General features: G+C 43.7%; 1 protein-coding gene across 2 annotated transcripts in view; it reads right to left on the bottom strand.

Annotated features, from left to right (window-relative positions):
- Positions 1-2,592: 2,592 nt before the first annotated feature.
- The window catches only part of LOC128695877 (cell adhesion molecule 3), a 471,170-nt gene continuing 458,158 nt past the window's right edge, over positions 2,593-15,604 (bottom strand). Inside the window, exons 6-8 of one of the 2 annotated variants that reach the window (XR_011393031.1) lie at positions 12,401-12,626; positions 6,302-10,663; positions 2,593-6,168 (exon numbers count right to left, since the gene is read on the bottom strand). Coding sequence is in view for 1 of the 2 variants with exons in the window: in XM_070092912.1 (XP_069949013.1) it covers positions 10,581-10,663; positions 12,401-12,626 (309 nt within the window). In the remaining variant the exon portion in view is untranslated. Of the gene's footprint in view, positions 10,664-12,400; positions 12,627-15,604 lie in introns of both variants that reach the window. The other variant, XM_070092912.1, reaches the window with a different exon arrangement.

Raw genomic sequence — 15,604 nt, 5'->3', positions numbered from 1 at the left:
AAATGACGTTCGGAAAAAAAAATTAAGTGCCGGTAAAGGTAATTGTAACCATGATGAGCCCAAAGAGGAGTTGGAATATTAATCGCCTCACCCTCCCCCACACACACACACACTAACTAACGCATACATACACACACGTGTGTATGCATGTGTGTGTGTGTGTGTGTTTGTGGTTACTGATTCGCTCCATAGGAGGATCGAACAAAGTCTCCTAGCTCTGTTTCTTAAGGCTATACTTATCACCAGCATTATCTGGTTATGTTATCTTGAGTTCACACTTAACAAAAAACACTAAATAAATTCCAACAACGTCCCGTTGTTGGCAGTCCTCGGATTGGAAGTAATTTGTCCTGGTAATTTTTCTGTGTATCTTATTTTCGTAGTCATGTCTTCCTCAGTCGTTCTCTCTTCCTTCAGTCTTCCTTCGAAGTAATACCTGTTTTTGGGACTAGTATGGTTGCCAACCTTTTCATCTGTTGAGGTTTCTCAGCGTGATTGATGAGGTGGTAGCGCCAGACCTAAAGGATTCTGAATGTGATGATGATGGAAAAAAAATGAAAATAAGAGAGATAGAGAGAGAGAGAGAGAGAGAGAGAGATGGAGAGTTCGACATTGTTTGTGTGGCAGGTATGTGGGGTGACAGATGTGGGGTGGCAGGCGTGAGGGCGACAGGTATGGGCGTGGTTGTGTTTGGGGAAGGGGTGCCCATCTGTGTCCCCACATGTCCCATGTGCCCTCCCCCCCCCATCCGCATCGCCTTGGGGTGTTGACTGTTTTCCTCCTCAAATGATCTCATTTGCATACATACAGGCCTGATTTATCCGGGGGAATGTCAGTCCTCGTCCTCACGTGTTTCTTACACACACACACACACACACACACACACACACACACACACACACACACACACACACACACACACACACACACAAACCATCATCATCATCTCGCAGGGAGTCTAATTTTAACCAGGCTTAAAATATTTCCCAATTTATGCACCCTCATTTGTCATCCCCAAGTGAATATGTCAAAATAATGACTTCAGTATCTTTTAAAGTACATATTCGCACCTTCGAAGTGGGTCATTGTACTTCAGCTACACCTGTAACTGCAGTTGATGGGTGTAGAAATCCCAGAAAGGTTACATATACAACGTTGCTTTTTCCCTGCTATCACAGTACCTCACACAAATTAGTGGATGCTCTCCCAGATGACGCCAGGCAATCAGATGGGAGCCATGATGTTCATCGATGGTGCTAGACTGTGGGATACTCCTGCAGGCACTGCAACTATACTACTGAAGTTGCATCTGCCGGGTGGTGGTCACACGAGGCTCCGGAATGGAAGGTCGAAGGTTACATACTTGACAAAGTCACCAGGTCCTCACCGCTGTACACTGTTTACCATAGTTCATTAACTTTACATAATCTGGGTCATCCACATTACGTTTCCCTTAATACGACAAGGAGTCGCACTGGGACAGCCAGACTATCACCTGGATAATACTGAATATTCTTCCTTATATTGAAATATTCTCATGGTCATGGACTGAGCCACGGGGGCGTTGACCCCCGGAACACCCACCAGGTATATCATGGATTTTCTAACAGTTGCGCCTGATTCCTTCATTTATCTTTGTTCCACATCCATTATTGTGCATCAAACAAAATGGCTCAGATTTAACGACAAACAAGAAGCAACACAAGAATTTATTAAGAATGGGCAGGGGCTTAATTGCTTCTTTGCAGTTGGTATAAACAGGGCATCTGTAAGTTTAACATGCAATAACTCTATGTAGAAATTGAGACAGTAACTGTAGAAATTGAGACAGTAACTCTGTAGAAATTGAGACAGTAACTCTGTAGAAAATGAGACAGCAACTCTGTAGAAACTGAGACAGTAACTCTGTAGAAAATTGAGACAGTAACTCTGTAGAAATTGAGACACTGTATAGAAATTAAGATTCTAACTCTGTGGAAATTGAGACAGTTTTCTTAAACCAAAATACTGATGTATGCAGAAAAATGAAGGATAAGGACTGTTTCCCGTTTATGTTTCATTATTAGAATGTTTGGTGTTAACTGGTAATAAGCTTAAGAGATCATCAGGTCCCAAGCCAACACTAAACAATCAATCACCTGTAATCACTCCTGTCACCGGGACTTGTAAACACTTCACATTACTAACTTTGTGAGGAAACACGAAACTATACTGAACGAAGCTTTTATGTGGGCAATGTTTCGCTCTTGATAGAACTTTGCCAGGTCTGCTTAGAAGGAAATGTTGCCGAACTGAAAAGTTTTATTGTGTGTACTTATGTCGCTGTTGGTAGATTTCTTTCTCCTTACACTCCCTCAGTTTACCAACCCTCTCTGTATTACTCTATTTATACACTTTCTCTTTCCTTCCCTCCCTCTCTCTCCTCACCCTTTTTCACCATCCCTTCCATCACCCTCCCTCTCTCTCTCTCTCTCTCTCTCTCTCTCTCTCTCTCTCTCTCTCTCTCTCTCTCTCTCTCTCTCTCTCTCTCTCTCTCTCTCTCTCTCTCTCTCTCTCTCTCTCCATCCCTCCCCTCCCCCTCTTACTCTCCCTCCTCCTCCCCTCTCATCACCCCCTCTCTCTCCATCCCATATCTCACCTCTTCTCTGGCAATTTTCGTCTGGTGCGCCTCTGGGAAATCACCCTAATAAATCCTTGTCATTGTATTACCTACAATTAGGGTTAATAACCCTGTTCGCCCTGATAAGTAACTTCATCAGCCTCCCTGTCAACATCGCCCTCCGAGTGACCTCTTAGCAGTGACCTCCCAACAATGACTTCTTCAGCAGTGACCTTTTTAGTAGTGGCTTAGTGACCCATCAGCAGTGTTGAAGAATTAGACACATGAGCAACATCTGGGTATCTTTATTTGTAGACGTTTCGCCATCCAGTGGCTTTATTAATACAAGGACATAATGTGAAGAAAGTAAAAGTATATAATTCTACTTTCTTCAAATTATGTATTGATAAAGCTACTGGAGGGCGAAACGTCTACAAATAAAGAAACCCAGATGTGAACATGTGTCTGATACTTCATCTTGTTGGTATTGTGTACCATACATGTACAAACAGTCGTGATCTCTGACTTGTGATGTTATTGTTTACTTTCTCGTTTTCTTGTAAGACAATGTGTAGTTTTTCATGTTTAATTTTCTTAGACACATGCTGTCTGGATTCTAGTGACTCTTTGAGTTGTAATATATTTCTCTGCAATTGTGCAAAACTTGAGCAATATTCCCGTTATGTTTTCTAAATTCTGCATTGTATCCAAACCTACTTATTTCCACACTTGCTTCTCCCCCTCCCCCAACACTGCAATCATCATGCTGGTGACCCCTCTCTTTCCAGTTGCAATAATGCTAATGTCCTCTCGTGCATTGCATCATCCAAAGCATCATCCCTCTATCCCACTCCTCTTTGCCCCTTCCCCTCTCTCTTGTCCTTTATTCCTTTCCTCCCTCTCCTATACCATTTTCTCCCCTTCTTCCTTTCTCCCTACCAGCCTGAAATTCCATGATCCGGTAAACCACCCCCATTCCATCTTCAACAACCCCCTTCCATCGTTCATACTTTCCCCTAGCATCCGTTGCACATTCCGCTCGTTTCTTCTCTCCTCTTCCCCCTCTCTTCCTCTTTGCTCTTTCTTCTTCCTGTGTCTCCCCTCCTTCCTGCTTCGTTGACCCCCAGGCTGGGAGCTCACACTGTCTTTGTCTTCCTTCACCGCTTCACTAAACTTTGATAGAGTTGGTAAGAGTGAAACGGTATCTTGCGTATCTTGGCCCGGCGTCTCTCCCTTCTCTGTGTCCCATCTTTAGCAGCATCCCTTATCCTCTTCTTCTTTATGCCAATTCTCTCTGCCATTTTTACCACCACGCGTTTGTATATGTATATAAGCTGAAGAGGATCCCAGAAGGGGATCGAAATATACAGACCAATTAATCTTCAGAGGTTCTGTCTCCATGAGGATTGTTATTGAGTTTGTGCGTATATGTTTATATTATGGAAACCAGTAGACTGATCTTACAGAAACTCGCACAAATTCTTCTCCTGTGAGAGGACACACAGGTCACAACATTGTGTAAAAATTATATATGTTTTTATTCAGCTTTATATTTAGTATTTGCTGCAAGTTTTGCTGAAGAAAATTGTGATAAAATTTACATGGTGTAGGTTAGATGGGTTTGAAAAGTCTGTATATATATATATATATATATATTTTTAGTTAGCTTAATTTATAGTGGTCCAATAAAGTTAGAAATTTGATGGCAACGAAAGTCCACTAAAAACAACCGAATCTTCCTGTAAGACACACCGATGCTGAAAGTTTCAAGGCGATCAAAAGAAGCATTCTGCAGTTATCGAACATGGCTCAATAATTCCAAGTGTTAACTGTGTTAAGTAAATTGGCAAACTTGCGTCTACACAGCCCAAGATACACCGACGTTAAAAGTCTGAAGCCTATTACAGGACGTGTCCTCCAGTTATTGAAAGGAAATCAGTATCTAAATTTTCTTAATATAATTGGTGTTCGGTGTGAATACACTAATATACACAGCTCTCAGCATATACACACTGAAAAATAAACACCTCTCGGTGTATATACACAGAGGTACACACCTCTCGGTGTATATACACAGAGGTACACACCTCTCGGTGTATATACACAAATATACACAACTCTCATCATATATATACACTAAAAAAATACACATCTCTCGGTGTATATACACAGAGATACACAACTCAGCATATATACTCTGACAAATACTCACCTCTCGATGTATATACACAGATATTATACAACTTTCGTTTCTTTTTCGGGTTACCTTGCCTCGGTGAGAGACGACCTACGTGTTCAAAATAATAATAATAATAATAATAATAATAATAATAATAATAATAATAATTATTATTATTATTATTATTATTATTATTATTATTATTATTATTATTATTATTATTATTATAGTGCATGGTTAAGTTAACTGAAGTGAGGATGGCCTGGACCCACGGGTGTGCACACGCTGTGTGTCGGCGTGTATTTTTATTAGACCAGGGTAATTAGGGTCGCTTTAAACTGTTAATAGGGCTGTTGAATATATTGTTTATTATCGCAGTTAATTGACTTTGGAGGTTAGGTAAGACTTGTCAGGAAACAGGACAAGTGTTTCCTGACGCTGGTCTTAGTCATATGATGACACACAGTTGGAGCTTTTGGTCATCTGACCGAGGCCTTCCGCTGGCTTAACCCTCTGACCGAGGCCTTCCGCTGGCTTAACCCTCTGACCGAGGCCTTCCGCTGGCTTAACCCTCCACCCCTTTAAAAATTAAGGTTTTAATTGACTTTGGAATACTTATAAAAAGAAACGGGATTAAATAGGTAATGGTAATAACTAGTTCAACAGAACTACTTACACTGGCGATCGAGAAGACTATAAACTGACAGAAAATTAAATGCGGAGTGAGGGGGAACGGAATGAGGGGGAAACGGAATGAGGAGGAAACGGAGTGAGGGAGAAACGGAGTGAGGGGGAAACGGAGTGAGGGGGAAACGGAGTGAGGGGGAAACGGAGTGAGGGGGAAACGGAGTGAGGGGGAAGCGGAGTGAGGGGGAAGCGGAGTGAGGGGGAAACGGAATGAGGAGGAAACGGAGTGAGGGGGAAACGGAGTGAGGGGGAAACGGAGTGAGGGGGAAGCGGAGTGAGGGGGAAACGGAGATTACCGTCAAAAGACCTATGGCCAAACCGCCTTTAATTTTGAGGTACATAATTATAATGATTTTAGTATAGTGTAGGGAGAGGAGAGTGTTTCTTTGGTAAAAATAAGGAATAGTTAAGTGTCATAGTATATTGAAACAGTACTAAGTGGGGGAAGAACAGCGAAGTACAGTGAATAGCCTAATGTAAGTCAGTATAGACCTCAACCTCACCCACCCGCCACCCACCTGAGTAAGGTAAATATGAGTGAGTTGATAGATGAATCCAGTGTCTCGATGCCAGGTTACTTCCAGTTTTTAGTCACCATATATATCAGCCTAACTTGCTTAGGAGGTACGTAAAGTTTACCAGAAGAAAAAAGTTTTGAGGTAGCAGTGTTGGTGTACCGGGTACCTCGGGGTGTACCGGGTACCTCGGGGTGTACCGGGTACCTCGGGGTGTACCGGGTACCTCGGGGTGTACCGGGTACCTCGGGGTGTACCGGGTACCTCGGGGTGTACCGGGTACCTCGGGGTGTACCGGGTACCTCGGGGTGTACCGGGTACCTCGGGGTGTACGAACAGATGTTACGATGTTAAGAGTCCGTCTGTGCTGCCAGACGTCCCACGAGAGTCAAGATAAGTTTGAATTATGAGAAAACTTTAGCATTATTAGTAGTTAAATAGCAGTAGTTAAATGTTAGGTAATATAATATAGATCACTGGGAGGGCAGCGAGGTTGTCAGTTGTCCATACTTCGCCACAGCACTGCACATATCAGTGCAAACCATACCACGGCTGGGGTTTGAACCCGCGGTTAGAGAGTCTCAGTGCTACAGCTGGGGGTGTTGCTGGGTCTGGTGTTGTTTCTGAAGACAGTGTTGGTACAGTTCTAGAAACAACTTGTTGCAGTGCTGGTTCGGGTACAATTGCTGAAGATGGTGCTGGTGCAGGCGTAAAAGATGCATCTAAATTTATAACTGGAAAATCCTGGAGGGACTGCTCCCAAATCTGCTCAGAGAAATCACTCGAAAGCAAAACGCTCGGCAGAAGATGCAATATACCCCGAATTATGCACAGAGATGGCATGAGTGCAAGGAGAGGCAACGCTTAAGGGGATTAACGATAGACCTCAAGTAGTCTTCAAAAGGGAGTTGAATAGGTTCTTAAAGTCATTTTCTGACCAACCAGACTATGGTTCGTTCGTTGATCAGGCCCTGATACACCGGGAGGCCCGGTCATGGACGTGGCCACGGGGACGTTGAATCTTGGAACACAAATAAGGAGCAATACACAAATGGTCCGCAAGTAGGAGACTGAGGCTTATGACGACGTTTCGGTCCGACTTGTGACCATTAACTAGTCACATAGTTAGCGGTCCAAGTCGGACCGAAACGTCAAAAGTTTCAGTCTCTTGCGTGCGGGTTATTTGTATACCTTCCAGGTAGATTCCAGGTAAACTCGATTCGCCATTCGTTAATTACGAGACAGGCCCTCTTGTTTTCCTGGATGAAGTGAGATGTATGAATGCTTAATTAAACACGAATCACAGGGAAGCCCCGACAACACTGGCGGGGGAAGATGCTGTGGAAAGGAAGACATGTCCACGTAAGACGTTATTAGAGTTTACAATGCAGGTCAAGACTGAGAAGTGACGAGGTCAAGACGAAGGGGTGACAGGGAGAGTATCAAGGCAGGTCAAGACTGAGAAGTGACGAGGTCAAGACGAAGGGGTGACAGGGAGAGTATCAAGGCAGGTCAAGACTGAGAAGTGACGAGGTCAAGACGCAGGTGACAGGGCAAAAGTGTCAGGGAGGGTCATGGCTGAGATGATGAAGGCTGAATGTTGCAGTGTATGTGTATGTGAAGAACTGATAGAGAGAGTGAGTGAGTGAGAGGGAGAAAGAGAGAGAGAGAGAGAGAGTGAGTGAGTGAGAGGGAGAAAGAGAGAGAGAGAGTAGAGAGCGATGAAAGAGTTGGGAACAAGGACACGAGGAATATCCTGACTTACAGGTAGCAGCACTCTTGCGGGCGTCCAAGACTCGGGTCATCAGTGAACCTCGCCGTTATTGTCTTTCTAGCTCAAAGTCTCGCCAGTGACAAAAAAGTCTAAGAGTAATGGAAATGCGATGTAGCGTCATTATTCATGAAAGGCCTTCAGTTTAAAAAAAAAAATAACGAGCTGATGACTGACTTGAATTAAGGGCGAGTTTTGTTATGGATAAATAAAAAAAACATATTTACCAAAAATGTTGAGAGATGATGATGATTGTCGGTGGTGACGTGACGAGACACACACAGGTGGATATCACAGCCAGCTACCAGAGACGCGACACAACAGCTTCCCCTCAAAATGTAACCTTAAACGACCCTCCGAATGACAACATCAATAGAGTTTCGTTTCCACCCAACAAAAAACGCTTTTTTTTTTTTTTGGAGTCTCAACCAAAGCGAGTCTGATTGATTAAATTCCTGGCGAACAAGCATTCCAGCCGATCAGCTTACCGCTTTGTTTAGGCCAAAAATTATTCGTTACAAAATTCCCCCTCAGAGCTATTGATTGCTGACGGACAGTGGCGTGTCCTGTGCGAAAGAGGAAGGTTCCATAGTTACCCTAGAGAGTGTGTGGGAGAGGTACTTAGGATACTCTCAGTGCAACAACAACACAGGACCAGAGGACTAGAGTGGAATACACTTTATCTTTTAGAACAATAGTAGAATCAACTTTATTGTTGAGAAGCACCAGGCAGAATTGAAATATTCTTGAGTGCATTTATAGGAAACGCTTGCTGTGTTCGTATGTACATGTGCAAGGGAAAACGAATATCTGATTTATAATTGATTTTGCCTTGATAAAAGGCTTACATTGCTGAAGTACACAGGGAATTTCAGTAAAGAATTAAAGGAAAGGAAAATAGAAAGTTGGTATTGTCACATACACGTTTGGTTTCTCACTAAACAGATCTTTGGTATTAGATAAGGAGTAACCTTAGGCTAAATGTTATTATCTATGTACACAGGAGACAGAGCTAAGACGTACCACTCAGAAGTGTTTGAGATTATCTAACAATTCTTGTTTCTTCTCTATCGTACAAGGTTCTTCTCTCGTCTTCTCTTCACTTTCATTTTCACCTTACTTGGCTTTCTTTTCTGACAGAGAAGTTTGTATTTAATACTTATCTTCCACCAGTAATAGCACATTTACTCTGTTTATGTGTGTGTTGAAATATGAATGTCCTGAGGATCTTGTTAACTTAGTCGGGGGAAAAATCACATCTTAATTTTTTTAGCTATACATGTGTTCTAGACATTCTTGTAGTGGCCAGAGTGTGAGTGTATGTCACAACACTGTTAAGTCTGTCAGGGTCTTACATAATGAACAATCACATGACATTCACTGACCAACTAGCACGTGTATCAATACTTGTCTTGAAGTATCACAAAAATGCACACCCCTTATTACTGTGAACATTATTTTCTTATCAACTGTGGGCACCCATTTTATTTCTGATGGCTATTTCAGGAGCTCCATACAGGGCTGTATCTTGTCCAAGTCACGAGTGGCACTTTGTATTCAGTTTTTTCCCACTGAGAATAAACACAGACAGTGTATCATGTCCTCTACTCACAGACACAGTATTAAACTTACCTAAGATGAAGCACAATGAATACAAACGGAATCTGGTGCTGAGTTAGACTGAAATGATCAGTTACTGAGAACATACAAAGGTGATCCTTTCCACGAATTTGAAAGGGGCTTAATGTGGAGACTGAGGGAGGGAGCAGGGTTGAGGAAGACGAAGTACGTTATACAAAAACGAGCGAAGAGACGAGGTACGAAGAGGTTAGCTGTGATAAAAGGGGGAGAGGGACAGAGCGGGTAGGTAAAAAAAAAGTTCAGAGGTAAGGACAAAAATGATAGAGGAAAGGTTGTGGGGTTGCAGCAAGGAGGTGTGTGGTGGGGAAGCTGTACAGTACACAAGCAGGCAGCTATCACCATCAGAACAACCTACATATTTTTCAAATTATCGCTACTGCCTGCCGAATGTCCGCCAAACGGTCGGAGTTGACTCATACACACGCACATACACACGTCCTGCTACGCAAATGCACATGTCAACAAAGAAGTATAATTACGAATATCCACAAATGATTATGTTGTGACAGGCACACACACACACACAGGGTCTCCCGTGCCTCTCAGGAAGCTTCGCCACAGCAATTATCTAAAAAAGAGATACTCTCTTTCTCTTAAGAATAAGCTCGTGACGAAATCTCACTTTCTTCGGTAGCTTAATGTAGCGATTTTAAACGCACTAAAAGTTACTGAAGTATGCAACGCTTAGAGTAGCTCTTGGCTTAGTTTGTGACTCTGTACAGAGGGAAGGGGGCCTCACATACACAAGGATAACCAGTATGTTGTATGGTTAGTATTCCGGAGGTCTGCCCAAGGAGACATAGCAGAGGGGGCCATGTATGGTGATCTGTGTAGTCTTACATAGGCTACGATATCCTGACGCTGAAGGTGATATCGACACTACTGGTCCAGTGAGACTGCCATGTTGCTCCTCCTGAAGAGTGTCATCTCACTGGGAGGTATCAAACAGCTTCTTTCTGGGAGACCACAATGAGGGCTCGTTGCTGGGAAATCCCGTGGAGAGCTTCTCGCTTGGCGTTGACACTGAGCTTCGTGTTGGAAGACCGCAGTCTGGGCTTCTGTATGGGAGACCTCAAAAGCTGTGTTTCCTCTTTCGAGACCTCGGGTGCTGTGATCTTGCTGCTAGGAGACCATCTGGTCCTGAGAGACCCTTTGGTCCCTCCCTCACACCACAGAGGCGACAATTGCTTATCTGAGAGCGTTGAGAACACACAGCAGGAGCCCAACAGTCAGGCTCAAAGGACTGGAGGTGCTAGTGGTACCCCGGCTCCCTGCAAGAGAAGAAAAACAGATCAATGTTACCATGTTGCCTCATGGGTGTGAAGAGATGAGCCTTGCAGGAGGCTATGTTGCAAATGCCTTAGCAACATAACACATGAGAGAGGAAACATCTGCGGTCAACGACGGTGTTAATAAGGGCGTCCCGTGTGTCTTAGGGATGTTGCAATACATATGACACTCTGCCTACAAGACTGACGTTCAGATGAGAGTAAGTAGAAAGTATTTAAGTAGCGTGTATGTATATGTATAATTTGTGTGTAAGAGTTTTAGGTAGCAGCAATGTCAGTATTTAAAACACTCTAGAATATATATGAAATGTAACGAGTCAGAGAAAACTGTAAAAGTCGGTATTAAGGAAGTAATCTTTCTCCATCTTAGTCTGTAATATTGTAATAATAATAATAATAATAATAATAATAATAATAATAATAATAATAATAATAATAATAGTAATAACAAATTATTATTATTGCAATTATTGCTACAAATACATTTTCGAACACGCACACACAAACACACACACACACACACACACACACACACACACACACACACACACACACACACACACACACACACACACACACACACACACACACACAGCATTTCGCCATCTTAACAAGGGATCGTTCAGGACCCTGTACACCGTGTACGTTAGGCCCATATTGGAGTATGCGGCACCAGTTTGGAACCCACACCTAGCCAAGCACATAAAGAAACTAGAAAAAGTGCAAATGTTTGCAACAAGACTAGTCCCAGAGCTAAGGCGTATGTCCTACGAGGAGAGGTTAAGGGAAGTCGACCTGACGACACTGGAGGACAGGAGAGATAGGGGCACATGATAACGACATATAAAATACTGAGAGGAATTGACAAGGTGGACTGAGACAGAATGTTCCAGAGATGGGACACAGCAACAAGGAGACACAGTGGAAGTTGAAGACTCAGATGAATCACAGGGATGTTAGGAAGTATTTGTTCAGTCACAGAGTAATCAGGAAGTGGAATAGTTTGGGAAGCGATGTAGTGGAGGCAGGATCCATACATAGCTTTAAGCAGAGGTATGATAAAGCTCACGGTTCAGGGAGAGTGACCCAGTAGCGGCCAGTGAAGAGGCGGAGCCAGGAGCTATGGATCGACCCCTACAACCACAACTAATTTGAGTACAACTAGATGAGTACACACACACGCACACACACACGCACACATATACACACAAGACAGATGGTGGTCTTCACATAGACACACCAGCGCAAGAAGTAATGACTTGCTCAGGACAAAAGATGAAAAGTTTTCCTCGCGAGACCTGAGCTTCTCCAGCCCTCACAGTACCCACATGTGTGTTACAACACCCACACGTGTGTTACAGCACCCACACCTGCGTCACAGCACCCACACCTACGTCATAGCAGCCACATCTGCGTCACAACACCCACACCTGCGTCACAACACCCACACCTGCGTCACAACACCCACACCTGCGTCACAGCACCCACACCTACGTCTCAACTTCTCAGTCACTTCATGCCCGAAGGGCTACAGGGAAAACATGACTATAAAGAAGATCCATCAATCATCCATCATCAGTATCCATCACTCATCCATCATCCATCAATCATCCATCATCAGTATCCATCAATCATCCATCATCCATCATCAATATCCATCAATCATCCATCATCAATCATCCATCAATCAGTCATCCATCAGTCATCATCACCACTCACCGTAGAAATGTTCTCGGCTCTCGAGTGAGAGAGCTGGGCGGTGAGTTTCCAGGCTGGCCTCTTCGGTTTTGTTGTAGAAGATGCCAATGGAAGCCGTACAGCGAAGTGACATGACGTTTTGTGGGAAGTGGGCATGAGTGGCACGGAAGTGTAGTCCCAAGGTGGATTGTTCCAGCCCGTCCACCTGCATGTACGGGGGGTAGTGTAGCAGATACTTGTCGTCCACCTGTACAAGTCAGAGAAAGAGAGAGGGAGCAGGTGTTAATTGAGGTTTTAAAGTCTTTCGACTACACGAGGAGTCCTAATGACTGCATGTCATCTCGAGATAACTCTAATACTTACTGTGTGGGTAAACCCAGCATGTATACACTAAGGCATACACCTTATTGTGTGTACATTGTGATTGTAGAAGATAGGAGCAATGCCATTATTGGATATAATTAGGAAACACAATTCCATTCCACAGCGGTTGTGGAATGGAATTGCGGTTAAGGTTGGTTCAAGTAAAGGTTTGGGTTTCTTCAGTTCCTTGGGCCACGAGCCCTTCAGCGGCATCAAGGCGCCCTTGAAGCGAGGTGGAGGAAAGCAAACACGATCCCCAGTTTTAAGGATAGGTACGACAGTGATCATGAGGTAGGATATTGGGGAAATCGGGTTTATTCTCTTAACAGGCAGGGACCAGGAGCTGAGATGAGCACACACTATGTAAAGTGGTAGATCACACACTATGTAATACACCTGTAGTACAGTGGTACAACCACTGTACTACAAGGGGAGGTAGTAAGTGGTACAACCACTGTACTACAAGGGTAGTAAGTGGTACAACCACTGTTCTACAAGGGTAGTAAGTGGTACAACCACTGTACTACAAGGGTAGTAAGTGGTACAACCACTGTACTACAAGGGGGGGTAGTAAGTGGTACAACCACTGTACTACAAGGGGAGGTAGTAAGTGGTACAACCACTGTACTACAAGGGGAGGTAGTAAGTGGTACAACCACTGTACTACAAGGGGAGGTAGTAAGTGGTACAACCACTGTACTACAAGGGGAGGTAGTAAGTGGTACAACCACTGTTCTACAAGGGGAGGTAGTAAGTGGTACAACCACTGTACTACAAGGGGAGGTAGTAAGTGGTACAACCACTGTACTACAAGGGGAGGTAGTAAGTGGTACAACCACTGTACTACAAGAGTAGGTAGTAAGTGGTACAACCACTGTACTACAAGAGTAGGTAGTAAGTGGTACAACCCCTTGTTACTGAAGACTGGATACCAAGAACATGACACTGTTGCTGTAGCTACAAACAGGTCATCTCTCACACCTTTATATTAAAATTAATCTGATTGCTGGGATATTCTTTTTACATTGTACGAGAGAGAAAGAAAGAGAGAGAGAGAGAGAGAGAGAGAGAGAGAGAGAGAGAGAGAGAGAGAGAGAGAGAGAGAGAGAGAGAGAGAGAGAGAGAGCGAGCACAATACGAACAGAAGAAAAGCGCAACAATCACACTAACAGTCAGTCCTGCAAACAAACAAACACTGGGACACAAAACAAGGGAAGAGGATGAAGTTCCAAGAGTCAAGACATGGCTTCATAAGACTAAGGTCGCCCTCAGGAACCACACTGAAGGAGAAGAAAAATGGAAAAGTTGTTGCTAGAGTATCGTAGGTCCCCGCCTGCTGACCTTCTTAAACACTCCGGACACACCCTGTAAACACCAGGCCAAGTTTACTACACACACACATATTATATATATATATATATATATATATATATATATATATATATATATATATATATAATATTTATTTATTTTCAAAAGAAGAAAATATTATTTGACGTGAACACAGAGAAGACAGATGCAGTGCTCAGGACCCTGCCCTGGAATAGTGGCTAAACTCTTGAAGGAGAGTGGGGGGGGGACGAGTAGCTGAAGAAAGCGAAGAGGGGGAAAGAGGGAGGGGATGTGAGGGGGGCGGAGATGGCGACGTACACACTCTCGGACACTCTCCTTGTCGGCAAAAGTAATCAAATATCCAGAGCAAGGGTCGTGTAGCGTCACTCTCGCCTTGACTCCTGCTGGAGGGGAAAAACCTCGAAGCTGTCACGGTCTCCTGGCGTGGCCGGCGAGGGAGGCAACGCAGGTGGAGAGAGAGAGAGAGAGAGAGAGAGAGAGAGAGAGAGAGAGAGAGAGAGAGAGAGAGAGAGAGAGAGAGAGAAAGCAGGAATGATGGTTTCGGTTGTACTGGTGGTGGTAGTGGTTTAAGGAGGGATTGTGGTGGAGGTGGTGGTGGTAGTAGTTTAAGGAATAGTTGTGGTAGTTAAGGAGTGGTGGTGGTGGTGTATGTCTAAACTACACATTGCAAATTGTTTGTCTTAAATCCCTATCAAAAATTTACAGATAAAAGCCTTCTCCAGCTCTGCAACACAACCTTCTCTGAAGAAAACACAGGTAGCGCAACAAGCTTTGATTGATGCATTGATTCACACTGCGTAGAGCTCTTATCAAGTCACTATAAAGCTCTACATAGAACTAGACGTTGTCCCAACAGAACTCTTGTTTTTTAACCAGTCTTTTCTTCACTACAGTCGACAGTACACAACATGGATATAACCTCCCGTCTAAAATAATTAACACCGGGTTACGTAATAGCGATGAAAGGCTGACAGTCCGCCCGTCTCCAGCTCTAAAAATTCTATGCGCTCTGCCGGTAGCCCTACCATTTACAAAATTAAATTTCAAATAAAAAATATATACATATTTAAGCATTTCTGACTCGGCCGATATTAACGATAAACAAAAAATCGCGTCCGTGTATCTCGAATCGGGAGTGGATATATTCTTTTTTTCAGTGGTTGGAATGGATGGGTTAGTGGGGGATGGTGGGAGAGGAGATGGGGAGGATAGACAAGAGCAATAACCAGCGGTTCTCGGTTCACTGGGATTTTTTTCCTTGCTCCTAGTCTGGGGTTGCAAAAGTGCTGGCAGTATGAAGCTGTGTAGGGAGACGTGCAACACGCTCCGACACACTACTATATCTTTGTGGTATCTGCAACCCCCACTTCCTCTAACCACTATTTCTCAACCACCTTCTTTCCCTATTCCACAACCACCTCCCCATTTTCTCTTTCGTTTCACTGAGTAAAATTGTCTCTGTATTCTTCCATTCAGTACCGCCAGCATGTTAGAGCTCTCTCTCTCTCT

The sequence above is a fragment of the Cherax quadricarinatus genome, chromosome 41 (assembly GCF_038502225.1).
Source record: "Cherax quadricarinatus isolate ZL_2023a chromosome 41, ASM3850222v1, whole genome shotgun sequence".
NCBI lineage: Eukaryota > Metazoa > Arthropoda > Malacostraca > Decapoda > Parastacidae > Cherax > Cherax quadricarinatus.
This window is presented reverse-complemented; position numbering and strand designations above follow the sequence as displayed.